Raw genomic sequence first — 27,790 nt, 5'->3', positions numbered from 1 at the left:
CACATTGCTTGTGCAGGTGATTTATTGCAACTATTTGCCTTCACATTCTATTACACCTAGAGGTCACTTTATTAAGCAGCAAAAGAATTCACATCACTCAAATTTACCTCAAACCAAGGTAAAAGAATATAAAATAATGGAGGCAGTGAGCAACCCCACTGCTTTCAAACCTCTCCTACTCTGCCTCCAGGTGTGCTAGACTCCTGCTTCTACAATTCAGGCCACTGTCATTTACAGTTGGCAGGCCCTGGGGCTTCCTTAGTCACAGCTTTCCTTGCCAAATAGAAGCCACGTGCAAGAGGCAAAACCCTTCATTACACATGCAAGTGCAACCCAGGTCTCGCCTCACAGCCTGGCCATTTGTCAGAAGAAAAACTGCAATTCAAGCGGGGTATCCTAAATCCATTTTATTTCCATCCCTTTGTTTCTTTAAGAGAACTGAACAGATAGAAAAGATTCGACTTTTTTTTAAAAGACACACTGATAGGTGTGCTGAAACCATGATGCCCTGACATGATGTCACAACAAGAGTGGTGCTATTTAATACTTTGGTTTGGGCTGCTCCAACGGATGCTGAAGGGACTCACACTTATTTGGGGTTGAGAAAAACGAATTACACAGGGGTTGAAAAAGACTAACTTGGCAACAAACTAAAAACCTTGGCAGGAAGAGATTTCTTGTGAGTGTCAATACTTTATTTTGGTGTAAAGATGGAAGCTGGAAAATACACTGTATTTAAAATCTTGGTTCCCTCTCACGTTGTGGAAACCCCCTCCCCCCAAAGCTAATCTGTTCAAACTCAAATACTTAAAAATTACAGCAGCAGAACAAAAGCATGGAAAAAAGAAAACCAGATGGTGAAGGTAGCCTGGGCCAGTAGTGTCACTTGGTGTGGACGACCGAGGTGCTGAACAGGAGCTTCTGTTTCTGTTTTTTTCTTTTCTTTCCTCCTTTCTCTTCTAAATGGAAACAGAAAGAGATCTTATCTTAGAATGCCATCCCTTTGTCCCCGGCCAGTTTTCATTACTGAGAATCAGAGTGGCAGCTAAGAGTGCAGGCTCTGGAATCAGATTGCCTGGATTCAAATACCAGTCCTTGCATACTCTAGGTGTTTGTCTTTGAACAAGGCACTTTATCTCCCCAGACCTCTGTTTCCTCATCTGTAACATGAGTTATGCCCATTTAACATGGTTAATGGGAGAATAAAATTAGCACAATGCTAGGCACATATAGTAAGCACACCATAAATGTTATTTTTGTCTAATGAATACCACAGAGTGGGGGTGGGCTCTGAGCCCCATTTCTGCATCTGTGAGCCACCCTTTACCAACTCAGGATTCCAAAACCTACTCTCCACTACTGTATCTTAGAAGGGAAAAATGAATTCCTCAGAATTTCACATGCAGGCTGCAGAATTAATCTGAGGTGGCAAAAAGGTCCAACATGACCTACAAATGGAATGTCAGCTGACCCTAGAATGTGAGCCTAGAATGAAAGGCTCCGGGGAAGGTGCCGGATGGATTAGTGATGTCTGCCCCGAGATCCAGGGAAGAAGGACAACCCTGTGCTGAGCTGAGCACTCAGTGCTTTGCCTTTACCAGAGAGGGCATCTGAAGTAGCTGGTGTGTCCAGTTTCATAAAGGCTGCTTCAATAGCTTGGCTGAAGGAATTTTGGAAACTGGGCACAGGAACACGGTCCGAATTGTCACTCTCCCCATCGCTGTCCACAGGGGCAGGAGGAACTAAGCTGTTTTCATCTAAAAAATAGCAGTGTTACAATTCTAGAAAAAACTCTATTAGAGACATACTTTTTGAAAGGGGCCAAATTCCCTTTACCAGGAGGGCTATCCTCACCTTTCTTTGGAGTAGTTCTGGGCCACACGTCTGCTTTTGCTTTTCCAACTCTAAGCATCTGCCAAAGTGGGAAAAGGGGGAAAAAGAAATCTAGTAATTGGTTAAATAATGAAAACTCTGATTCTCCCTCAAATACTCTTGGCCTCTTTCCTTGGTACATCTACGGTGATGTCTGAGATTAAATCCATGAGGTTCCCGCTTAAGAAAGCTTTCCGTGATTATTAGAGTCAGTGCAACGTTAGCCCATACGCCTACCCTTCAACAGAGGGATTTCAGAAAGAACAAGCAGTAGAATTTAATGTTAAATACCCTTTGGCTACTTCACAAGCAAAGGATTTACCTGGGCAAAAGAAGGGAAGGGAGAGTCTTCTTCCAGACTCCCAACGCCGAAGGAAGGACTGCCCTGACTGGCAGTGGGTGACATAGGGGTCAGCAGAAAGTCTAAAAGGGAACAAGAGATTCATTATACAAATCAAGTTCCAAAGAGATGAACTCTGAATCAGGTCTGGATAATTACCAACCTCACCTCAAAAAGCAAACCTTGATCCAACTTCAATGCTACCATGTTCTTAAAAAGCCAAGAACATGGCCTATTATTCACACCACTGATCAGTATATAGAGAAAAGTTAGTGGTTACAATAACACTAAAAGGCATGGCAGAATCTATTCTCGCAGTAAGGAAACCCCCGTCCACATTGGCTGGCTCTCAAGGCCTAGGTATTGGATTGTCATTAACTGGTTTTATAGAGATGAAAAAGCTCCAAGTAAAAGATATAAAATTTAATCCAGTCAGCCTTTATGTTCCAGCCAGCAGATGACTTCGGAATATTCAGTTAGCATCCAAAACACATACATCAACAAAATCCAGCATGAAGATGCAAGCTTGTCCCTGATACTCCCTAAGGAATAGTCTTCTTCATTCTTCCTGGCCTTAAACATTCCCATAGATCAGTCTACCCCTGCCCAGATGGCTACTGGGAGAGGCCTATTCACTCTCCCAGTAGCAGACCCTTCCATCGTCAGCCCAGGCCGTTTAGTACCTTTATTCCTAGAACCATCCAACTGCTCTTACCTAAATACATTAAAGCCCATACCTTCAGAATAGCTAGTGCATGAAAACACAATCTCTGTATCACTAACATGTAGTCAGTGTTCTGCCACGTTCCTTGTTATAGCAGCTCTCTTCTTACACTGCGGACCATCATGGTCACGCAGCAGTCAAGATCCAGGTTCTAGTCCCAGTCGCTGCCACTAACCAAGTCCCTGCCTCAGCCTCAGGCTCCTGATCAGTGATAGGCACAGGATCACAAGGGTAACCAAGAGTTTTCAATATTCTGATCTCGCACATTTTGTTTAAAATGCCTGAGAAATAAATTTTAAGTACCAAAACATCTGCCAGGTGGATGAAGATCAGAAATGATAGCCCTAAAATTATAGCAACTCTTTCTTAAGTGTTTAATTTCATAACACAGCAAAAGATTCTCTCTACATGAGAAAAAAATATTTTTAAAAGGCTAAAGGCCTAACAAGCTCTCCATCCTGATCTCACCCCTGGAGTGGAACACCAATACCAGTTTGGAACATAAACACCCCAGTACTTTTCTACACTTTTAGATACATAAACCCATAATGAAAAGCTTTGTTTTGTGTGTCTTTTCTTTAAGCCCACAAATGGGATCATGTTTTGTTCTACAACTTCCTTTTATCTTAAAGGTCTACCCATTGGTTCACGAAGAGAGCTGTTTCCTTCTTCAAATAGGTACAAAGTATTTCATAGTATAAATGCTATAATTTAGCCATTTTCTTACCAGTAGACTTTGTTGACTGTTTCTTCCTCCCTACTATTACAAACAGTGCTACAAGGAGACATGTACAAACATGTCCAAGCATACAGGGGGAATATCTCAAAGACACCAGAAATAAAGCAGCAGCGTCGCAGGGAAGAATCTAGGTGTAATCGTCCTGCCATATGAACTGCTTTGGGGTTTTTAGAAGCTAAGGCATAAAGTAGCCAATGGGAAAGGTGAATCAAATGGCAAGAATTTGACGTACCTCAGGAATAAACTGACTACCCAAAGAAAGGATGGTCACCTAAAGACATCACCACACTGAATAAATTCAGTGTTGTATATTCAGACACTAGGGCTTTGATTTAAGGTCTGTGGCTGCTGGCCAATTTCATTCTTTAAATCCCAACTTTATTTACCTGCTTGGGAACTTGGACTTCTGCTAAGAGGAGAAAGAGAGAGAGCCCCATGGCCTTCTGTGCTGGTGGGACCCAAAGCAGAATCAGAGGAGCAGGTATAGGAGTTGAAGGCAGGAAACTGCTGTAGATTCTCGAGGGGAATGTAGACTTCCGGGTCTGCAAAGGAAAGATGAGAATGTTAGACCCATTTACAGATTTCCTCAAATCTTTTTCAACAGTTGAGGATAATCAGAATGAATCCCCCAGGGGTGTAGGATGTAGACAGAAGCTTTAAAACCCAAATTTATAACTGCCATTTTATGTCTTTGTTTTAATATAAAAGCCTGTTCTGACTATTTGTAATTGAAGCTCAGTGATAAACATGGGGCTTAATCACACTAGTCTATGGACTTGTGTTTATTATTTCCATAATAAAAGAAGTTAAACAAAAAGCCCTTGTTCCTGAAACATCAGTTTTCTCAAATGTTTAGGACATGTGCCAAAAAGCTACAGTACTGGAACACCAGCTATATACTTACCCCCGTTGGAGAAGTATAATTCATGTTTCCCATACTATATGGAGTCAATATAGCTAAGTCCTTTCCCTAACCACGGACTCATTCCTTGTTTTCTGGAGGATAACTGGGCCCTCGTGTCACACTGACTCCTGGGTTCAATGAAGCATATGTTGGCGAACCAGAACAAAAGACTGCACTTACTGGTATGAAAGAACTCTTAAATGTAACTTCCTGCATATATTTCCTAGTTTGTCAAGGTTTTTCTACGCCATCAGACCCTCTTGGCAGACTTGCTATGTACAGATGTCCCTTTGAATACAGTCAAAGGTGAGGTCAATGATCCATCCAGAAAACACATGGGACAATTATCCCCAGCATTCAGCAAATCTCTAACTTCTTCCCCTGCCAGGCTTATTCACCCACTGTTCCAAGAAAGAATTTAACTTTATTCCTTACTATGTGCTATGCACTTTGACCAGCATTAACTCATTTAATTCTCAGATAAGCCTATGAAAGAGATACTCTCACGATTCATATTTAAGAGTTAAAGAAAACAACTGGCAGAGCTGGGATAGGAACCAAAGCAGTTTGGCTTCTGGGTCAGAACACTGAGCCTCCGGACAATGATACACAGCTGTACTAGTCAAAGATGAGAGTTCCTGAACTTACACTTGCCCTGTTTTTTGTTCTCCTCCATCTCAATCCTGCGCTCTCGGCGGCGCTCCTCCCGAGCCTTCTTCTGGCGCTGACGCTTCCTCTTCTCAATGTCATCTGTGGGTTGGTTAGGTTATGAGGAGGCAGAGCCAGAAGGAACAACATGGCCATTTCCGCCCCCCCAGCTGACTAATAGCTAAGGCCACACGAGTGGGCCCAGATGGACTGGATGAACAGATGCAGTGTATGAGGAGGTTCTGAGACTCATGACACCACCCCTTCTTAACTCCTCCCACAGTGGATTTCTAGTCACAAGAATCCCTGAACTCCATTCTAGAGAAGCAAAGTAGGGGACTTCTCACCTGAGAATATCTCTAGGGTCTCCTTCGAGACCACAGGAGGCTGCAGAGCCAGCTCACAGATGCTGAACTCGCAGGTGAGCGGCAAGTGAGAGAGATATCTATGCCGCTGTCGAACATCCTATAATGGAAAAGGAACCAACACTGAACTAAGAGCAGGCTTAGGGGCTCCAGGAGCAGTGCTCAAGTGATCACCATTGCGAATGGCTGGACAGAGAGTGTCAATTAAGCTACAGCAAGGTAGAATAAGTGACCACAAACAGTTTTTTGGTTTGTGCTGCAAATGTATGGAGCCTGGTAATAAATTATCAAAAACTGATCAGGTGTTTCTCAGTTTCTGGGATCTATGACTGAGGGGAGAGAATAAGGAAGAGTTGTTTGTTGGCAAACATCTGGGAACCACTGACAGAATTAATGATAACTGATACCATTCATGATAAAGGAGATTTCCCTATTAAACGAAGGTTGGCCTAAAAAGAGTAAAAACTGAAACCCATCAATTTAAGTTTAATTTTCTTTTTCTGCATGTTTGATGCAAAGTTTATAGTACTCAAAAAGTCTAAATTTGAGGCTTATAACAAATTTGTGATCGATGCAGGGATAACTCTCAAAGAGCAAAAAATTCATACATGTAAATTATCAGGCAATAATTCATAGGTGTCTGCTAAACCAAAAATGCATTTCAAGCATGTATAAACTAGCTAAGAGCCTCCAAGGACTTTCTGTTTTCTTGGACATTTCTCCCAAGCATTAAGGAGAAAGAGAAACAAAAACAAACTCATCTTGACTCAAAGTGACAGACATCTATATTCCCAAACCACAGGAAATAACCTGTGAAGCAGACAGCAGTGGTGACTCACTGAACAGAACCCTGGAAGGGCAAGGGAACATCATTTCACTTTTAAAAAATTCACAGGCACCACCACTGTCAAAAAGAGCCTTAAGATACAAAACTGAAGGCCCTGAAGATTTGTGAACTTGGGCTGGCCAGGCGTACCTCAAAAACATAAGGTTAATGCTGCTCCCCGACCCTCCACCTCCAAGTCAAGGCCTTACCTCAGACATCGAGTACCCAGCAATCTCCACCACCGTTGCCGAGATCTTCTCTGGGCTCTGCTCCAGGCTGCCATACTCCCGCACGAGGCAGCGCACATTCACAGGGTGCAGGAACATGTGCTGCCCGTCCTCCGCTGAAGACAAGCACCTCTATCACACAACAGTCTCGCCAGTCCCCCAGACAGGGCCTTCTGTACAGCTGGGCCTTCCTCTCCCTCCCCAAGCCGAAAGGCATAAGAGACCTAAGTGCCCAGGAACTAGTGACAATACTTCCTTCTGCTCAGAGTCACGTTCTCTCTCCGAAACATCTCTGTGGCAACCCAGCCCTCCCCTCAGGGACCCTCACCTTGGTAAAAGTAGTAACAAGGATTGCTGCTCAGGTGTGTGAAGCCTGGCATGGTGATGGGTTCCTGCTGGCTGGACTCCGTACAAATGGTCCCCTCTCTGAGATTGTCACCTGCTAACTCCGAGTCATCACAGGCCTCTGACAACCCCTCAGGCTCCGGTTCAGACACTGCATCCTCTTCCTCTACCAGAGGGAGACCAAGAGGACGAGAAGAGCCCAGGGCACAAACTTCGGTGGTTTCTTCATCAAAAGCGGACAGATACTCTAGCACACCCTGTTAGGACAAATTCTAGGTCAACAGAAAATACATGTGGCAAAGGGAGGCACGGGAACCAAGCTCTCTGGTTATCTTAGCTGTCACATTTACGGATCCCCTGGGTAAAGAACTAGCATAATAAGCACAGAGGAAATACTCAAAAGTCCCCTCTTCTCCCAAGAAAGTTCAGATCTCACAACAGTGCCTTGCAGCTCAATAGCAGCATTTGAGGAATGGCAACCATTTAGTCTGGAACAGGGACACACTAACCTCCTTGGGTTGAAAAACAGACTCCTTTGCCAAGGGAGCCATCAGCACCAACTGTTCCAGAGCAGCCACGACACCAGCGACCTCCCCTCTGCTTTCCGCCAATCCTGACAGGGCCTCCTCCCGAGTCTAGAACACCAGAGAGACCAGAGGAAGCTAAGTTTCCAGAAACAAACATAATTTGAAAGGCAAGGGTTTATAATGGCCTCTCTCAACCGAAGTTAAAAGGCAATAAGACCCATTGGGAAGAGTTTAAGTACTTAAAATCCTCAATCTTTACAGGAAACAGGAAGCAGAAAGCATCTGTACTCAAACAGGATGGTCTATTCCGCTTCAAGTCTCTGACGATGACAACACTACACAAGTTTCCTACAGAAATCCAAGAACACAGAACTAGTCTTCCAGTTTTTACAAACTGAGACGGCCCCAGGGCAAGAGGCAGGGGTTTGGCCAACCCTCACCTCAACCTGGACAGCTTTTTACTTCTATGTAGCTTTTCTTCTACCTGAAATGCATTTGAATAAACGCTCTGCACTGCAGAAAAAATAAAACTAAATACACGGGAACTGCCCAAGGAGGATGTAGGAGTCAGAGAGACTGGAATTCAAATACCAGCTTCACCTCTTATTAGTTAGGTGTCCTCAAGCAAATTACCTAATCCATGATTCCATTGCCTCGTGTAGGAAAGAGGACAGTTGTAGCTATCACACCAGGATACAAAGCTTAAGTGAAATAAATGAAGTACCGTTCCTTAGCACAGGGCCTGTTACATGCCACTCTCTCAAGGAATAAGCCTTTCACTGTTCTAATACAGATCGGTGAGTCTCAAGATGTGGCCTGGGAATGAGCAGCACCAGAATCCCCCTGTAACTTGTTATATGCAAATTATTGAGCCTACTGAGCCCCGACCTACTGAATCAACCTTTCAGGGGGGAGCCCAACATCCAGTGATTCTGATGCTTGTTAAAGCTAAAGAATCCCTGTTGTAGAGGATATGAGACATAGGGAATTCTGTATTTGGGTCATTCTTGCTGCTCCAAAATCCTCAGCAGATATTGCTAGGGCCTGCTGAAAAGGCCATAATACTTTCTCCACAATGTCCTTCAATAACACATCTCTAAAAATAAATCCAAGTGTTTTCCTAGAAAACAAAAAACATACCTTTGTTTAACTAAGAACACAGCTAACCTAAGAAACTCCAATGTCTCTGAGTTATAAGTGATTACGACGTGTTCCTTTCAGCTGCAGAGAATGCTTAAAACCCACGAGGTCAGCCTTCCCTCCCCTCACCAAAGCCCAGGACAAATCACTTTCAGCCATCCCCCGCTATTATCACATTCAGCGCGGGGTCGCAGTAACTTACGCCAGTCTTCCCATCCGGGTTCCAGTGCATCACCTCACCTTGAGCTCTTGGATGGCGGCCTCAATAAAGCAGGACTCAGGACTGTGCTTCTCCTCTGCCAGCTGCTGCTCAAGTGCGACTTTCTCTTCCTGAACTACCCGGCGCAGCACCTGCTCCTTCGAGGCCAGCAGCAACTTTGAGTACTGGCTGTGCTGTTCATCTACAAGAAAGCCAGCAAGATCACAAAAGCGCAGCGCTCAAAGCTCGCAACCGTGTGGCTAAACAGCAGCTTTCACCTAAGCTTTTTTCCTAAGGTGAAGATGAAGTAATTTAGCATAATTTCCTAAAAATAATTTAACAATGATCTTAATATAAGGTTTATAACTGACCCCATCATTCATATGAGGAATCTATCCTAAGAAACCCAAAGATGCAGTCAAAAATTTAGACCAATGATACTGATTATAGCATTGTCGCTAATATCAAAAAAGCTGCAATCGACCAATCAATAACAAAGAAATGGTTAATGACATGATGGTATTCACTAAAGAGAATTTTGCAAACATTAAAAATGGTTTCCGAAGGAGGCATTTAGTGACACAGAGAAAATACCCACATTACATGAACAAAAGAGTAGATGCCAGACTAGAATAAAACTTTTGGGTAAAAGGATCATGGGTAAAAGGATCCTGGATGATTTATTTCCTTTACTTCCCTCCCCCATATTTTCTGTACTTTAAAACAATGTTATCTTTTGAGAAACTTTGAAATGCCGTTTTCCCACCCTCCCATCCTAGTACCTGCCCACTGACAAATCTGAGTATGTATCCTTCAAACTTTTTCCATACATATACCCTTGTTCATAAAAAACAAAGGTTTTCCCAAAAATAAACTAAATTTTGTTCAGTTTAGTTTTCATTCAATGTGTCTTAAAATCTTTCAAAATATCAACAGAGATCTATCCCATTTTTACCTTCTGTATAGTGTTCCACAGTACTATACGCTCTGGTAAGTCCTTTTGGAACATTTAGGTTACTGCCAACTTCACGATAAAAACAATCCTATAGACACTCAATACAAATTATTTCTTTATGATACTTAAGTATAAATGCAGGATCAAAGGTTGTGCATATTTTAAATACTACCAAATTGCCTCACCAAAGGCTATTCAATTTATATTCCCACCAAGAATAAGAGTACCCATTTCTCTATCCCTGCCAATACCCAGTGTTCCCAATGTCTTTTTTTCTTTTTCTTTTTGCATCAATCTAATAGGCATTTTGATTTGCGTAACTCTTAGTAAAGTGAACTCTGCAGATACTTGGAGGTTATTCAATATCCTTCTCTGGGAAATCCTGTCACATGCTCAGCCCATGGGTTAATCTATTTTATAGAACACCTGTATGTTCTGGATGTTAATTTTTAGTTTTAAATGTTTAAATTTTCCCCTAGCTTATCAACTGTTGACTTTGAGGAATCTTGTCAGATTTCAAATTTATCAATCTTTTTTTTAATTAACTTTATTGGGGTAACATTATATAAATTTCAGGTGTACAACATTATATAACTCGACATCTATATACTCTGTTGTGTGCTCACTACCTGAAGTCTAGTCTCCTTCTGTCACCATATATCTGACCCCCTTTACCCACTTCATCCTTCCCTGACCCCTCAATGTTTTCTTTTACAGCATCTGTAGTTTTAGCCTGGTTCAAAAAATCCATCCCTGCCTGAAGATTTATAAAGATACTGTCCTCTATTTTCTTTTAAAGGTTTAAGTTTTGGATGTTTTTACATTTGGTTCTTCAATTTATCGGACTTGTTTTTATGAGATAGGGATCCAATTTTATTTCATTTTTTTCATAAGGGTAGTCAGTTGTTTCAATACCATTTATTGAGAAAGCTTGTGCCCAGAAACTGAAATACCACTTTCATCCAATGCTCATTTCTACAGGGAATACAACCCCTTGCACTTTCCCCACCATAAGCCCTTATCACACTCTATACCCTAACTACCAGTCTGTCTCTTCTATTAGACTACTAAGTTCCTTACGAAAGGTGCTAAGACTGGCTGACTAAAATCTCTAAGACTGGGCACAGTGCCAAATACTATTCAACATAGCCTTGTAAAATGGAAAACACACACATACACACAACTGAACCAAACTTAAAAACTAAGTTAAGCTACTCTCTGCAAACTCCACCCTAACCCCCTGGAATCCTATGACTCATTTTGGAAGTGCATGCCTAAAGGCTCAATTCCTGATAGTAGGAAGATATATTCAATAGCCTCAAAGGGTGGACCCAGGATTATTTGCCCCTACAATGAACCGAACTCACCTCCTAGTTGAATAGGATGGTCCACATTCATCCATTTGGATTTGGGCAAGGCCACCAACACCCCTTTCTCCCTCTTCATCAGCTGCATTGTAATGGTGTCGCCAACAACATACTGATGCGACTCTGTGGCAACAACACTGTAACATGGACATGCAGATGTAGCAGGGCCAGGACTTAGCAGCCCGGGGTCTCATCTAGTAAATCTCTCCCTCTCACCTCTTGAGATCTTTCTTATGCACAGAACTGTAACAGATGGGGCATTTACTCCAGGTCTTCTCACTCAGTGAAAGGTAGTGCAGGATGCATGCCCAACAGAAGATGTGTCCACAACGAGTGATCTTGGCTGCAGTAGGTGGGTACAGGCATATTGGGCAAGATGGCACTTCATGGCTACAAATACGCTGAAAACAAAATGGCACCACAAGTTACACTGCTTTCAGAATTGACCAGGGATTGTCAAAGTGAGAGCCTCTCCTCTGCCATCCCCATCCTCATCCCTACACATCTCTACTCAATACCATCTTCATAAAATTGTTCAACAATGCCAAGTATACGTATGATAGCACTTTAAGCACATCATTAAGGAAACCGTTAATAGTGGTTTAATATAATAAAACTACACAATAGGCATCTTGGGGATTCTACATCAAAGGGGAAAAATGACAGAAATTAATGTGATCCTATTTACAAAACAAATTATATGTACACATACATACATAAAAGCTTTAATAAGGGTCTAGAAGTAATGTACCAGTAATTTCCAACACAGCAGGCAATGAGACTTTCACTTTTTATGAATCTCCATTTTTTCAAACCAATGCATATACAACTTAAGTTTCACAGGCCTTCTATGTCATTCTCAGATGAGTCTATGAATTTTCACAATAACAGGAGTCTAGGCTTTCAGGCCTATCGTTTTGAAAGGTACTTTATATCATAGAACCTAGGAACAGCAAAGGGATACCCCGAGCTCTAACTGCAATAGAAAACAAATGTAGCAGTGGCTTGGACAGAAGTACAGCTATGTGGCTCATTCACCAGCCACAAGGCTGAGGCCTGATTTGATACTGATTACTATGAATGGCTACCAATGAAGCAATGTCCACGTAATGAGCCCACCCTGAGTCAGGAGGGTAACCAGAGCCCGTCATGTATTCCCCTGGTTACTTTTCCCAGGAGAGAGAAGGTAGTAGACAGCACTGCCTTTAGACTTTCAGATCAGAGCCCTCCAACTCCCCAGTCCGACAAGTCAATGCCAATTAGCACAAAATGAACTGCAGGAAAAACCAGGACTGATCTCTGAGAGATGTCTACAGTAAGGTCATGTGGCAAAGGGTATCAGCAGTGAACCCAGCCAACCACTGCTGTGTCACCACAGTCCCTTTCTTTAGTTCTCTCTCGCACTAACAGCTTATAAGCTTAGGTAAGCTACTCACCACTTGTTCCACAAAATCCCAATTGACTAAGGTATCAGGATCGGCGAAATGAACTGTGTAGTCCTGGTCTTCAGACACCACAAATTGGCAGCTAGCAATAGGAAGACATGGAAAAGGCAGGCTGTAAGACTCCACCAACAAGCCCTCAACAGAAATTCAGCATCTCTTCACTTAAATCAAATGCAGGCCATTAGCAGCCATGGTTTGTGAAGCAATGAACTGGGACTTCAGCCTCAGTTCTGAACCCTGGCTCTGGAAGGATTCCAAATACTCAGTGGGTAGGAGTCTAAATCCATGAACTGTTTCTTCTGCTTCCAAGCCCAGCCAAAATGCCTATAGTCCTCCCCTGAACTAAAATTAACCCAGACTGTGGCTTCAACAACCAGCAGGAAGCCAGATTTGCTCCCTCACCCCCAGAAACCCTGGAACAGAGTTAGTCTTCAAGGCAGCAGAAAAGGCTATTTCCACTCAATCATCTGAGTACCAGTTCAAATAAAGTACTAAATGGCTACTTCAGTCTAGATCCAAGGTCAAATCTTACATTATAACACCACACAAAAGAAAAAAGGGAATCAGTATTTGAGCAAATATATGCCAAGCACTCCAACCTGTCATTCAATTCTCCCTTAAGTAATTTCTCCTCCTTTACAGAAGAGAAGCTGAATCTCAAAGTGATTAAATTACCCAAGATCAAAGGCCAAAACAAGATTCAAATCTGGGTCTTATTCCAAAGCAAACACTTTAGTACCTCGTCATGATACTAAAGCATTGTTTAATTTTAGCATTTACTTATTTATTTATTTAAGCATTATATTATTTTAAGCACAAAGAACACATTCACTTGGAAAGTGGGTTTTCAATACTTGCCAAAAGATAGAAGAGAGGAGAGAACCGGAAAAAAAAATGAAAGAGACCCAGACCTTTTCTGTCTCTCTCCCACAGCAGTTTAAAGAAGTTTCTTCTCAGTACAACTACCCAGAGGTGCAATTTTACTTTCCTCCTAAGAGTAGCCATACTCACTTGGCCTGTAAAAAGAGTTCCTTGTTAAAAGGCTTATGTCCCCACTTGTTCCTTTTTCCCCAGCTGCCATGTCCACTGCCTTCAAAGTGACCCGCTTGGCCACGGGGTTCAAAAGTGAAATTCAGCAAGTGGTTCAGGTTGATCTTCTTTGGACCAGAGAACTGGGCAGGGCTAAACTCTGCCCGTTGAGCCTCTGCTACCTAGGGAGAATGAGAATGAATCAGAGTATTTGATTAGGATGACACAATGATTTACAGCAGAAAACAGCACAATCCCTCCTTCTATGGCTTAAAATATCAACTAAATAAAATACAGGCTTAAAGTACACAATCTTCCTAGGAGGGAGTAATGCAAAAATCTACCCAAGATCCAGGTGGAAGTGGAGAGGGGAGAAAGAGTCTTTAACATACAATTATTTAAACTGTTCACTCTGCCCTGCTACGTGGCAATTAACCATTAAATGACAAAATGAATTCCTCTACCTATCTTGAAGCGCAAAGATTTACTTGCGGGATTAATCTTTTCACAGTCCCACAGAACTCCCACAGCTTCACTCTAGTTAGCTACTTGTTCTCTGGTTTGTTTCTGGCGAAAGCAAATCTGTGGAATTATACTCTGCAGGCGGCTTGCAGGCAGCTGCTAACTGCCATAGCTTCAGGAGCCTGCCAGAAACCTCCTATCTGAGACACATACTGCTATTCATTGTTAATTAAAACTGACAGAATTAGAACATGTAGGAAGAGTGGCTCTGTCCAGAAATAAATCCAATCAGCAGACTCAGAAAGTTTAGAAAGTGGCAGGAAACAACATGAGAAATACCACTGCACACAAAGATGAAAGAAATCATTTGGGGCTTTTTCGGACCTCTTAATATTCCCAAGTTGAAGTGGGATAATCCCACTGTCCCATTTAATGTCATGAGCATTTACCGTGTCACTAAATACTAGCATACAATCACTGTAAATGATACAGTCACTATCATTACATCGTATGGGTATACTGTAACGCCCTAGTGTAGGACACAGATTATTTGTAGCTTTCCACCATGTAATAAAATAATGCTGTGATAAAAACATTTTTGGATAGAACTCTATGAACAAATATTTGGGCACCTACAATTATTTCTTGAGTGTACGGTAGGAATTATTGGGTCAAAAAATGCAAAGGTAAGGCTTTTGCTGCTTAGTCAAATTAGAGATTAGTAAGCAGCGCTTGCACATGGGTGATAAAGAACCTAAGGAGTACAAAAAGGGATGCGATGAAAGACACCTTCTATCCCAGAGGCCTTCTATGCATATTCTATGCATGCAGAATCATAGTACACGTCATAGTATTATGACATTTATGATTAAATACAGTGGCATACTATATTTGTAATTAAATACAATTAGGCAATTTCCTTTGATCTTATTAACAGATCTTGGAAGACAATACCCCACCCGTTGTGTATGTAACTCCCCACAGGAAGCCCAAGAATCCCACCTCATCCCATATGTGTCTCTCGTCCCTTAGACTTTCATTTCTGTCTGGCTCTGCTGTCCCAGAACCAGCTTTCTACTCCCAATGCCCCAAGCTTAGATAAGAGCTTGTGTTCACTCAACAAAACCCCCATAATCTCAACCTCTATCTTAACTGTTATCACAGTTAACCCACTGCCATTTTTTTTCTTCAAACATGGTTAGTTGGCTTTTTTTTTTTTTTTTTAAGGAGGACGCAGCTCACAGTGACCCATGCGGGGATCAAACTGGCAACCTTGGTATCATTAGCACCACGCTCTATCTAACCAGCTGGGCTAACCAATTACCACCCTACTGCCACTTTTTCCGACACTGACAATAATTCCTGATTATCCTTCTAACACGCTAACCTCTCAGTTCCTCGACCTCCTCTCCTCCAATCAGCTTGCCCCCCACCCTGACACCCATTCCCATGGTCATACCATCTACATATATATTGTCCAATACAGCAGTCACCACTAGCCAGATGTGGCTGCTGAGAACTTCAAGCATCACATTGTGAGAGAGCAGTTTTGACTGTATTGGGTTAAACATATTAAAATTAAATTTACTTTTTTAATGTGGCAACTAGAACATTTTAAATTATACCTGTGACTTGCACTTCTGTTGGACAGTACTGCTCTACAGCTAGACCATGCTGGGAACCTCTTCCACCATCTTAATTGTGAGCACCCTACATCCAACAGCAACACACTCCTTTCCCAGCCTGTGCCCTCTAGTTCTGATTCCAACAATTCTTCACCCCACTAGGATCTTCCAGCTAGTGATCCAATCCCCCAAAGTTTCTCTCCTTATTTGCCTTAGATACGGTGGTCCATGGCCCCCTTCTCATCTCATCAGTTTTACTCACCTAGCAAAACCCTTCCCGATTAATCCAACTCTCCGCCTGTTCTGCACCGGCACCAGAGCAGTTCAACAGGCCTAAAGAGCACAACCACACCACCCTGCCAGTCTCACTAACGTAGACCCTGATGCTGCCTGGCAGTCATACTACATTCCTATTGCACTTCTGTACTCCATTAACTCCCCATTCACCCAGACAACTCCATTTCTCAGGCTTCCAAACCTCCTCTCTCAGCTCACCTTATCTACTTCACTGAGACAATAAGAACAACTCCAGAAAAGAATTCCTGCACTCTGCTACCTGTTCCTCTGCCTTCCTGTTACTGAGGATGAACTGGCGAAGCTCCTAGCTAAGCCAACTCCTCCACTGGGGTCCTGGGCTCCCAACTCCTCAGGAACTCAAGGACACTGTCCCAGCAATTCTCCCCATTTCCTCTGCATCACATTTCCTCTCTCACTAGAACAATCCCGTTAGCAGATATATGCCGGAATTTCTCTAACCTAAAAATTTCTCTCCATCTCATTCCCCTCAAGGTAATGCCTGCCTCACCTCTCTGCTCCCCTTTAGAGCAAAGCCATGAGAAAGTATTGTCTAAACTTGCTGTTTCTTCTTCCCTTCCTCCCCTTCTCCCTAAATCTATGCCAATCAGGATTTTGTCCTTACTACTCCACCAAAGCAGATCAAGGCCAACAACCTTCCTTCACATTCTCAAACTTAACGGTCAATGTTCAGTTCTAATCTCAGCCCATCAACAGCACAGGACAAAACTGATCACTTTCTCTATATGGATTTCAATTATTTTCCTCCCTTTGTGCTGGTTCCCTATCATGGTGACTACAGGCTCAGTCCTTGAATCCATTCGTTTTTTGCAACACTCACTTCTTTAATGACCTTCTTAGATCCACAGCGGCAAACACCAACTGCATACAGACAGAAATCTTCCCCATTTCAGCAAATGGTACCTGAATTGCGCTCCTGCCAAAAACGTTACTCATTCATGTCTCTGCTCAGACCTTGCATTTAATGTATTAAAAAATCCTGTTGGCTCTACCTTCAAATATCCCCCCAAATCTGACCACCTCTTACCACCATTACTGTTTCAAAGCTTCCATCACTCTCACCAGGAATATCTTAATAGCTCCCAACTAGTCTCCCTGATTCTACTCTCCCCTTTAAAACTCCAAGTCAGATTACCTTACCTCTCTTCTTAAACCCAGGTGCTTCCCATCTCTGAACAAAAGCCAAAGCCCTCAAGGCTCCACAAGATCTGATCTCTTTCCCCTTCTTTGGCTTCATTGCCCACTCCTCCTCCACCCAGAGTAGCAACCCACACACCAAAAACATTACCACCTCTGGTCCCTTGCACTTGTTATTCCTTCCGGCTGAGACACTTGACCTCAACATTGTATGGTGTGCTCCTGTGCTTCACTCAGGGAAGCTTTCACCTCCTCAGAGAAGCTTTCCTTAGCCACCTTCTAAAACTGTACTCCTTGTTACTCTCTATCCCTTTACTTCTCTCAGTCTACTTTTAAAAGAATTAATAAGCACTCACCATTGGATTTATTATATAACAATTTATTTGTTATCTCCCCAAACTAGAATGTAAGCTCCTGAAAGACAATGTTCTACTTTATGTTAAATTCCAAATTCCTAAATGGTATTTGGTACATAGTAGGCAAGGAGTAAATTTCTGGTAAATAAATGAATTCTTCCATTAAACCTGTCCTATTCTGAAATGGTTACATAGTACGGGACATTCAAACACCAGGATAATTTATTTAACCAGTCCCTTATTGATGGCTTTTGGGTTGTTTCCTAAATTTTGCAACTATAAACAACGCTACAGAGAACTCCCTTCTATGTAAGTCTTTACGCCCTTACAGGAGGCGTAAATCAGAGCACCTGAGACTAAGGATATATAGTATTTCATATTTTGCTAGATACTATAGGGCAAATGTCATTAATTAATCATTTTATTACCTAAATATTCCAAAGGGTACCTATAATTTAAGAGCAATAATAAAAGGACTATACAAATTAAGGTACTCCAAATTTGTTGTAATTTCTCACAATCCATGGTTATGATGTCTTCGTCCTTCAGCGAAATTTTCATAACCTTCAAGGCAAGAAAGGAGGCAAAGCTCCAAACCTGGTTAACCCTCAGCTACTCAAGACTGCTTTGGTTAATTACTCTTCTACCTCTTGTTTTCCACCTCCCCAACTACTGATAAACTAGGAAGAAGAGAAAAACAAGATTTCATGCTTATGTTCTAGAAAGAACACTTGTAAAATCCCATACCTCATCTCGTCTTCCACCATTAAAAGAAGAGCTAAAGAGTTTGCTGCTGCCGCCGCCCTTTTGAGGAGGCATCTTGTTAAAAGTTTTGCTTTTCTGTGCATTGGAGCGACGGGATTGGTTGCTAAAATTTTCATTTTTGGGGTAGGACGGTTCACGTTTGCGATTAAAACGCTTGGATCCACTTGAGTTCTTTCCATCTGAAAGCAAGAAACACAAAAGAACTAGTTGAGAAATGATACAATACTTTGGCCAATTGTCCACCTCAAAACAAAACTGTGTTTAAACAAGGGTAAATGAGGCCTTCCACAACCTCCAAGAATTCTGGGTTTGGGCCAGAGCATTGGTGCTTTGCACAAGACATCACATAGTACAGTGTTGTTTTGTTTTGTTTTTTAATGATGAAACCTGAAGGGTCCCTCCCTCAGGACAAACACTATACAGATCAAACCACACAGATTTTCAGTTCACAATGACTCTGTTTTAGAGAGCTTAATCACTGCTCTTATAAAAATCCATTCACACAAAGTGATAGGAACAGTCTACACGTATAAGGGAAAAAAGTATTTTATCTGGAGGCAGGATAGAAGACATTTTTTCCTTAAATTACAACAAAATAGCTAGATTCTATACTGCAACAGCTTGGCCTAGGCCCTAGCAGATATACTGAAAAAGCATAAAAGCAAAACAATATTTACATATGTTCTAGAGGTCAAACTGAGAAGCTATTAAATTGACCAAATAAGTTGAACTCTAAAAGCATATGAGATCAGGGGTGGCCAGTTAGCTCAGTTGGTTAGAGCACGGTGCTCTTAAGAACAAGGTTGCCAGTTCGATCCCCACATGGGCCACTCTGAGCTGCACCCTCCATAACTATTAGATTGAAACAACTACTTGACCTGGAGCTGATGGGTCCTGGAAAAACACACATAAATAAATAAAAATTTTAAATAAAATTAAAAAGCATTAGATCAGCATAAGTTACACCCTTTTAAAAAATATTTCTTGCTTTTTATCCTTCCAATTATAACATATGTTCAATTTTGAAACCCAGAAGAATTTACATTTGCAAGTACTCAGAGAACACCAGCCTATGAAGTGTTTAATTTCCTTGTACTTTCCATTTTACCCACATGCCACATCTTCCACAAAATAACAGGCATACATGATACGCTGCCTTCTACCTACCACTCCAGGAGCACTTCCATGCATCCGCAGTCCTCAGAAGCATGGTTAATGGCTGCACTATTGTCTACCATATGCTTACCTAATAATATAAGCAATTCCCTATTGCTATACATTTACGTGGCATCTAACCTTTTTGCTAGTTTAATATAATAGTATTGGGAGCCTCTTTATACAGAGGCCTGTATGATTATGTGAATTTCTTAAAGTGGAATCAGCAGGTCAAATATAATCATTAAAGTCTTTTACAGGCCGGCCTGGTGGTTCAGGCGGTTGGAGCTCCATGCTCCTAACTCCGAAGGCTGCCGGTTCGATCCCCACATGGGCCAGTGGGCTCCCAACCACAAGGTTGCTGGTTCAATTGCTTGAGTCCCACAAGGAATGGTGGGCAGTGCCCCCTGTAACTAAAATTGAACACGGTACCTTGAACTAAGCTGCCGCTGAGCTCCCAGATGGCTCAGTTGGTTGGAGCTCAACCACAAGGTTGCCAGTTCGATTCCTGCAAGGGATGGTGGGCTGCGCCTCTGCAACTAGCAAGGTAACTGGACCTGGAGCTGAGCTGCGCCCTCCACAACTAAGACTGAAAGGACAACAACTTGACTTGGAAAAAAGGCCTGGTAGTACAAACTGTTCCCCAATAAAGTCCTGTTCCCCTTCCCCAATAAAATCTTTAAAAAAAAAAAGCCTTTTACACAACCTCAAGTTGCTTTCTAGAACCATTATACTAATTTATTTATATTGTAACGACACTGAGAGAATGTCTAATTCACTACGTTCTCAATAACACTGAGTTGAATACATTTTGTTAAACTGAAGGGTCAAAAACAATGTTTTAAATTTGAATTTCTCTGATGACTGGCAACAAGCACTTTTTGAGTCTGATGACCATTTGTATTTTGTGTAAATAACTTGTTCTCTGCCCCATTTTTTCTGCTGGGGAACTGAACTGCATTGATTATTTTGTCCCAAATTGAACAAAGAGCTCTGATCAGACATACTTAACCTGCGCCAAGGTGTATCAGCTTTAAAAAAAAAATGGCAAACTAAAACCTGTGAGAACCATACACAGCTAAATAAAGGTAAAAGAAGTCCCCAATCTTTAGACAAAAAAAGACTAATGTACCATTCTTGTCCTTTTGCTCACTCCATGTTGTCTTACTTCAACATGGAAATCTGACCAAATCAAATCTTGCATACTAATTTAATGGCTTTAAAAGCAAAAACTTAAGAGAAAACGGAAGTTGGATTTTTGATGAAGAAATTCATTAGGCTAACCCTCAAACTTTAAGGGAGTAGAGGTTTTCAAAGTCAAGAGAATTTCAGCATGAGCATCAGAAACTACAAAGTTTTCCCCCCAAAACATATAGTTTAATCCTGTTTATGTTAAAAATATGTAATTAATAGAAATATGTCGGGGGCTGGCCCAGTGGCTCAGGCGGTTGGAGCTCTGTGCTCCTAACGCCAAAGGCTGCCAGTTCAATTCCCACATGGGCCAGTGGGCTCTCAACCACAAGGTTGCCCGTTTGACTCCTCAACTCACACAAGAAATGGTAGGCTTTCAGCCCCCTGCAACTAAGATTGAACACAGCACTTTGAGCTGAGCTGCCACTGAGCTCCCAAATGGCTCAGTTGGTTGGAGCACGTCCCCTCAACCACAAGGTTCCCAGTTCAACTCCCATAACGGATGGTGGGGTGCGCCCCCTGCAACTAACAATGGCAACTGGACCTGGAGCTGAGCTGCACCCTCCACAACAAAGATTGAAAGGACAACAAATTGACTTGGAAAAAGTCCTGGAAGTACACACTGTTCCCCAATAAAGTCCTTTTCCCCTTCCCCAATACAATCTTAAAAAAAAAAAAAAAAAAGGAAAGGAAAGAAATATGTCCGGAAAGGTAACACAGCAGACTGTTAATGACAGCTACCTTTGGGAAAAGAACTATCCACTTTTACTAGTTCACAGGAATCACCCAGATGAGCTTTTAAGGGATTCCTGTGTTCAGGCCTCATCTTCCAAGATTCTGATTTCAGTATATTATTATTTCAGTAATTTTTAAAACTATCAATACCTAGAAAAAATTTCTAGACAAGTAGGATGACTAGCTTATTTTACAGCAGACTAAATAAATCCAAAGTGTAAGCCCATCTTCAGAGAAAAGGAAACGTGAGCTGACAAACCAGAGTCTAAATTTTGACAGCACTCAGTTTGTCAACAACATGGGATAAATGAGAGGTATGTCCAAACCTGACCAAACTATGACCTGGAAACAAGCTAATAGTCATGTGAGATGTTAGCGATGTAAACAGAGAACAGATGGTCACAGAAACACTGCCAGGCTAGGCTCCCTCCCTACCAGTTACCTTTAAACCCGTTAGGGAAAGTGGCTAGAATTTAATCTGAAGTTAGAACATCTGAAATACTTTTACCTACTTATTTCAGTTAGCAAGTTACTGTCAAATATGGCAGTGTAACAATTAGAGAGTGAAGTTTTAGATCTCATACAAATTTTGCTTTGCCCTCAACCCATGGAATTCATTTCTAAGATTTTAAATAAATAGAGAATTCAGGGGATACAGGCCCCAGCTAACTTTACTATGCGAACAAATGAGGTGTCATAAATAGAGGTACATACAGAAAACATGTATTCCTCAAACCTCATTACCTAAGACTGTTTAAGATGGTCCTGCTTGACTCTGTTGCTTTTGAAACAAACACCTAATAATTTGCAGTGATTTAACTAAAGCCAGATTATATACTTCAAGGGCTCAAGAAAGTAAGCTGGCACACAGCAGGACGGTTTTTTCATGTAGTCACTTATTTCCACACTGACAAGGAAACAGTTTCATAATGCTCTCTGGTGGACAGAGAACTATTTCTAAAACCGATTACAACAACTGACCACATATGGATTTATGATTTCAGTTGCTAAAATCAACTCCCTTATCTTGTCTTCCACTTACCTAAAAGTATGAAGTCAGACATTTAAAGTGAGAGGCTGGCTCTTATCTCTAGACCCAGGCAACAGGCAGCTAAAAACTGAAGGCACAGTCAGGCCTGGGACACAGGGATAAAATTCACAGTACTGTTTTTGAAATGTTCTACAGACAACCTGCCAGGACATACATGTAAATAACCTAAGGGTAGAATTTGTCCTCCTTTTTTGATAGGAGATAGCAATGAGATGATCTATTTTAAACAAAAAAAGTCAAATTAAATTTTTGGGAGAAACATACTCTCTGTTGAACGTTTTACATTTCAAAGTGGTGGTTCTCAATTCTGGTGGCACAATAGAATCACTTGCAGAGACTTTTAAAGCTATGGATGTCAGGGCCCAAGGGCCCAACCCAAACCTAAAGAATCAGAAAGAATTGCTAGAGAAGGGCCCCTACACATTCCTATTTTTAAAAAAGGTCCTCAGGAGAGTCTAATACACAGCCAGAGCTGACAACTAACTGCCAAGAACTACTACCAAGACACATTCCAAAAGGGACAAGACCATTAGTTAAATGGCTCAAAACCAGAACGCAGGATCCCAGAATCCACAAGGGACTTGAAAACTGTACCCAGTGTCTCAGTTACTTCACATTCCCCTAGTAAAAAGATCGCTACCAAGTAACAGTAAGCATACCACAATCTCTTGCCTCCATTACCAAATTAAAGGCCATAAATTTTTCAGTTAAATAATTTGGTATCTTCAACATGTCTAGCTCTAGTGCTGACAGGTGACACAGCCTACAGGTCAGAAGACCAGCCAGGAAGTTTCTGCTGCTGATTCACACTGTAATCACAAGCAAGTTGCTTACCCATCGTTCAGAGTGGTTGACAAGCACCTCCGGAGGGGCATTATATGGCCTACTACAGAATCAACTGACAACAAATTGAATCCAGCTGAAATTAGTAATTCTGAATGAAAGGAAGAGAGAGGTGGTATCAGGAATGATGCATGTGCCAGCAAGTTACCTTCATGATAAATGAATTTATACAAAATGTATTTATAAACATTGCCTAAGACTTCTTAAGAATTCACTAGAATAAATCACTCTAACCCCCGAAGCCTCAATTTTCTTGTCTGTAAAATAGGACTAATCCTCTACCCCCCACCTCACAGGGTCATGAGGATTAAGAGAAAACCTCTGTAAAATGCTTACCACTGTGGCTGGCACATAGTTGCTGTTATTATTTGAAAGCTTATTATTATTAAATCTAATTCATTCTGGTCAAGAGCACCCACAGACTTCCAACAAAGCCATATAAACCAAGGACTCTAGCCAACAGGCCTGGACTTCTTTTAACTTCTGTTAAGTGGTTTTTACGGAAGGCTTCAAGTCACCTCAATTTTCAAAGCCATTAAAACCTCCAGGTCCATTTACAGCTCAGAGGCTTCAAGGCAGATTACCACCAGTGAGCTGGCTTCTGGTACTGGAATAAGAGGAAGAGTGTCAGGACAGTGCTTCACACTACCAACCTCAAAATAACTGTTTCTTCATACCTGACCTTCTCTTAACCTCCATGGCAGTACCATTCCCCACCCAAGGGGATGAGGCAAGAGACTGATTCCAGGCCAAGGTCCATTGTTTGCCCATAAACCACCTAGCATCCTCTTGCCTCTTTTTACTTTCTTTGCTCTTTCTAGACTTTCCCCAAACCCTATCCCACCTCTCTCCTCCAGGCTATGTTCCTGGGATATTCCCTGTATTCACTGATATTCTTAGAAGTGCATCTTAACCCTACGAAAACAAAGCTGTACGGAATATGTCCAAGAAAAGGAATGTATGTGAATGTTTGAAGCAATCCGCCAAGGCAAAGAAACAATGGTATGTCATTCTGGCTGGAAGAATCAAATAAACCCCAGTAGCCAAATTTACCTATTTCTTGTGTGCATGAAGGGCAAACTTAAGCCAGCCACAGGATCAAAGGCTCAAGTATATTAATCACGTAGCTAGGAAACAAATAACCATGTATTACACACATGGTTTAGAGAACAGAAATTACAGAGGTTCTTTCCTCACATGAGGTAGGGAAAGGAAATGGGAAAAAGGAATTAAATATTTAAAAATTGCAGAACTCTTGTTCTTGTTACTTTGATGAAAGAAAGGCAAGTTATGTCTTTTTACCTTACCCTTCCTATTCTTCCTTCAACTCAGTACTCTGAAACTCAAGAGGTCCTTTCAACAATTTCCAGCAGAATCAAATACATCAAGTGTTGAGTCAAATTTTGAAATATTTCAGAAACCTTTTTATGGAATTCTGTTGAATTTGAGTCCACCTTTTTGTTAGAGCAACCATCTAGAAGTCACTGCGTAAGAGGCAGCACTGGTCTGTAATGCTCTGAAGGCAGCATAAGGGTACGCTACCCTTCACCTTAAAAATTAGCCAATATCCAGTGTTTCCTAAATCATTTTTAATCTGTTTCTACTCTACCTTTGAATTTGTTCCTTAATGCAAGCAGTGGACTATGGATGAAGAACTCTTTACTTAGCTACAAACCATCCCTTTTGCTAAGGGTAAATACATAGCAGTAGTCAGAAAAGTAGGCACTGGCAATGGCAAACATGGTCATGCTTTCTAACAAATATATTAAACAATAACTAATGACACCAAAGGGCACACTTGTGGGCACACTTGTGTATTTCATAAAACCTAGCAAAAAGTCCCTTTTTTAATTTTCTTCCTCAAAAGCTTTCAATTAAGGTGAACAAGTGTTTTAAAAGTGCTTTATAAGTATTTAAGTGTTTAAAAAAACAAACAGAAATCACTTTAATCAGAATGAACCCAACAATTAATAATTATTCTGTGCAAGTCTGTTTGAAACATTAACACTGACAAAAGTTTGCTTTGGTCAAACTACAACAGAATTCTGTATCATCCTGCTTGGGAATCAGAGTTAATTCCACTAATCAACATATCCCAAGTGAGGGACAGTATGAGTAAAATGCCTTATATACCTCAGTTTTATTTTGTTTCGGTTGTTGAAAACTTTCAACTGTTGCTTCGCTAAAGAATAAACTTAAGACATTTATTGCAACTGACTCATAACAGTATGTTAGTGGTTTAAACAGGAGCCCCAGAAAAATTAGTTGAAAATTCAGAGAGCTGGAAAACCAAAATCGTTAACTGTACATCTGGGAATAGTGTACAAAAGTAATTTATTAACTACACTGAGAAATATCCTAACCACTCTAAACCAGTTCCAACACTAGCCAGGAGTAGCTACCCTCTATCTCTGGAGGGATCTGTGATAAAGCTACACGTATGCAAAACCCCAAAATTAGTCTACATAATACTGCCTGACGTGGCCTGCAGAGTGCACACTAATCCCGGCCTGGACATTTAAAGCACTCATTTATTATGAGACAACTGGTCTCCACCTGAGTTCCATAAGCCATCTCGACAAGTCCTTGGCACACCAGGTAAACAAGTGCGCTACGTCCAGCCGGTAAACTCGCAACTCAAGTAAGCCTTACCGTTTTTCCTTTTTGTTTCTAAGTCAGCCTCAAAGAGTTTTTAAACAACTGGACCTCCACATGTGGGGACTCCAATGTTCTCCTCTCTGACACACTTCCCCACTCCCACTGAAAAGGTCTTCCTACCACTGTTAACATAATCACAACACAAAAGAGCAGAGATTACAAGAGATTGCAACTCCAGATTCAGCCAACTCCTAAACTCCTGGCCTCTCAACTTTTTCCTTCTTTAGAAAAACAATTCCACCTTGCTGGACAGGTTAGTAATTGGAGTATCCGTAACAGAGGATAACGCCTAGCCCCGGACCTGGCACATGGTAAACCCTCCATAAATCGTAGCTATTATTATCATGATGGTCATACTATTGAGAAGCACGACTACAAAAATGACAAAATCTTCCCTGTAAAAGGACACTACTGGAGCCTAACACAAGGAAATAGGCATGATGTGTATTTGGTGCGTAATAGGGGTCAGGTACTCTCCTAAGTCCACGGGTTCATGTTTTCTAAGTTAATTTCATTCTTCTTACCTCCACCTTTACAGGTAAGGAAATTCAGACACTCACTTAAAAGTCTGGCAAACCTAAAGACTCAATCCAGAGCCTGCGCTCTTAAACTGCTCCACACCAAACACAGCCATTCAAGGACAAGTCCTCTACAACAGAGGGAGGATGGCTCAGGGGCCAGGTTATTAAACACGGGCTTTGAGTTTGAAAAGTCCTTGCCCCACCCTCCCCTGTTTAAACTTGAACACCATCCAATGCTAATTCAACATTCAAGGGTAGAACAACTTAGTGGTTTTAGGAGCGGGACTGATGAGTCAGGGCAAGCAGGTCTTAAAGCACCTACTGGGTGGACAACCTTACCTCTCGGAACCTGTTTCCTCATCCGCACAATGGGAATAAGAATAGCACCTATTTCACGAGCTGTTTCGAGTACTCATGCAAGGATACACGTAAACCACACGGTACAGGGCGCATTAAGTGTTCCTTGTAAGTAATGGAGCCATGGACAAGGGCAGGGAGGTAGGAAGCATGGAAGAAAGCGGAGCGTGGCCAGGGGTGTGACCCAGCAGACACCAAAGCAAGGACCCGCTCCAGCCCGAGGGGCGGTCGCCCCCAGCCCCCGCCCCCCGGCACAGGCGCCCGCCCTTACCGCTCTTGGGTTTAGACTCGCCGGCAGGCCCCGCCGAGGCGGAGCGGGGCGGCTGTTGCCCTTTGCTGCTGCCCGAAGAGGCGGAGGAGCTGCTGGGGCCGCTGTTCTTGTCCATGTCGGAGGCGGTGGCGGCGGCGTTGGGGGAGCTCTGCGGCATCAACGGGGGCCTCGGCGGCGGCGGCGGTCGGAGCGGAGCGGGCGCTGCAAGGACCCAGGCTCATGGCGTTCGGGGCCGGCGGGGGTCGGCGGCGGCAGCGGTTCTCGGCCTTCATGGCGACATTTTTTCCCTGTTTCCTTACTCGGCTTCTCAAAATGAAAGGAGAAGCGGCGGACGGGACTGTCGAGCCCAGTGGCGGCGGTGACCGAGGAGGAGGAGGAGGCCGGGGCTCGGAGGTCCGGGCCGGGCCTGGCGGGGCGGAGGCTGCGGGGGACGGGGAGGCGAGGGGAGGGTGCGCGAGCCCCGCCGGCCGGCCGGACACGCTCTCCCGCCGCGGGGCAGGGGAGAGGGCTGGCTCTCTTGGTGTCGGGGACCGGTGTCTCCGACACAGCGACTGACACTCGCCTCTGGGCCGAGGCCGAGCTGCTCTGGGAATGGCGACGAGTCGCCAAACAGCATCTCGAAGAACCCGGATGGAGTATATATACTGGAGATGCTGAAGTGAGGCACTCTGGGAAATGTGGTTTTCGCCTTCATCC

General features: G+C 42.5%; 1 protein-coding gene across 1 annotated transcript; it reads right to left on the bottom strand.

The window, feature by feature from the left end:
- On the bottom strand, positions 1–27,709 carry RNF10 (ring finger protein 10). The gene is made up of 17 exons (XM_081037813.1): positions 27,095–27,709; positions 18,295–18,491; positions 13,635–13,834; positions 12,615–12,705; positions 11,395–11,579; positions 11,179–11,315; positions 8,898–9,058; positions 7,500–7,625; positions 6,974–7,247; positions 6,628–6,761; positions 5,575–5,692; positions 5,228–5,329; positions 4,062–4,217; positions 2,195–2,295; positions 1,855–1,912; positions 1,599–1,757; positions 1–959 (listed from the first exon to the last, which is right to left on the bottom strand). The coding sequence occupies exons 1-17, from the start codon at positions 27,249–27,251 to the stop codon at positions 883–885; spliced, it is 2,433 nt and encodes an 810-aa protein (XP_080893939.1). The 5' UTR covers positions 27,252–27,709; the 3' UTR covers positions 1–882.
- Between the last annotated feature and the right edge of the window lie 81 nt (positions 27,710–27,790).

Source organism: Rhinolophus hipposideros (genome assembly GCF_964194185.1).
Source record: "Rhinolophus hipposideros genome assembly, chromosome: 24".
NCBI classification, from domain to species: Eukaryota; Metazoa; Chordata; class Mammalia; order Chiroptera; family Rhinolophidae; genus Rhinolophus; species Rhinolophus hipposideros.
The sequence above is the reverse complement of the archived record's forward strand: the minus strand, read 5'-3'. Positions and strand labels throughout refer to the sequence as shown.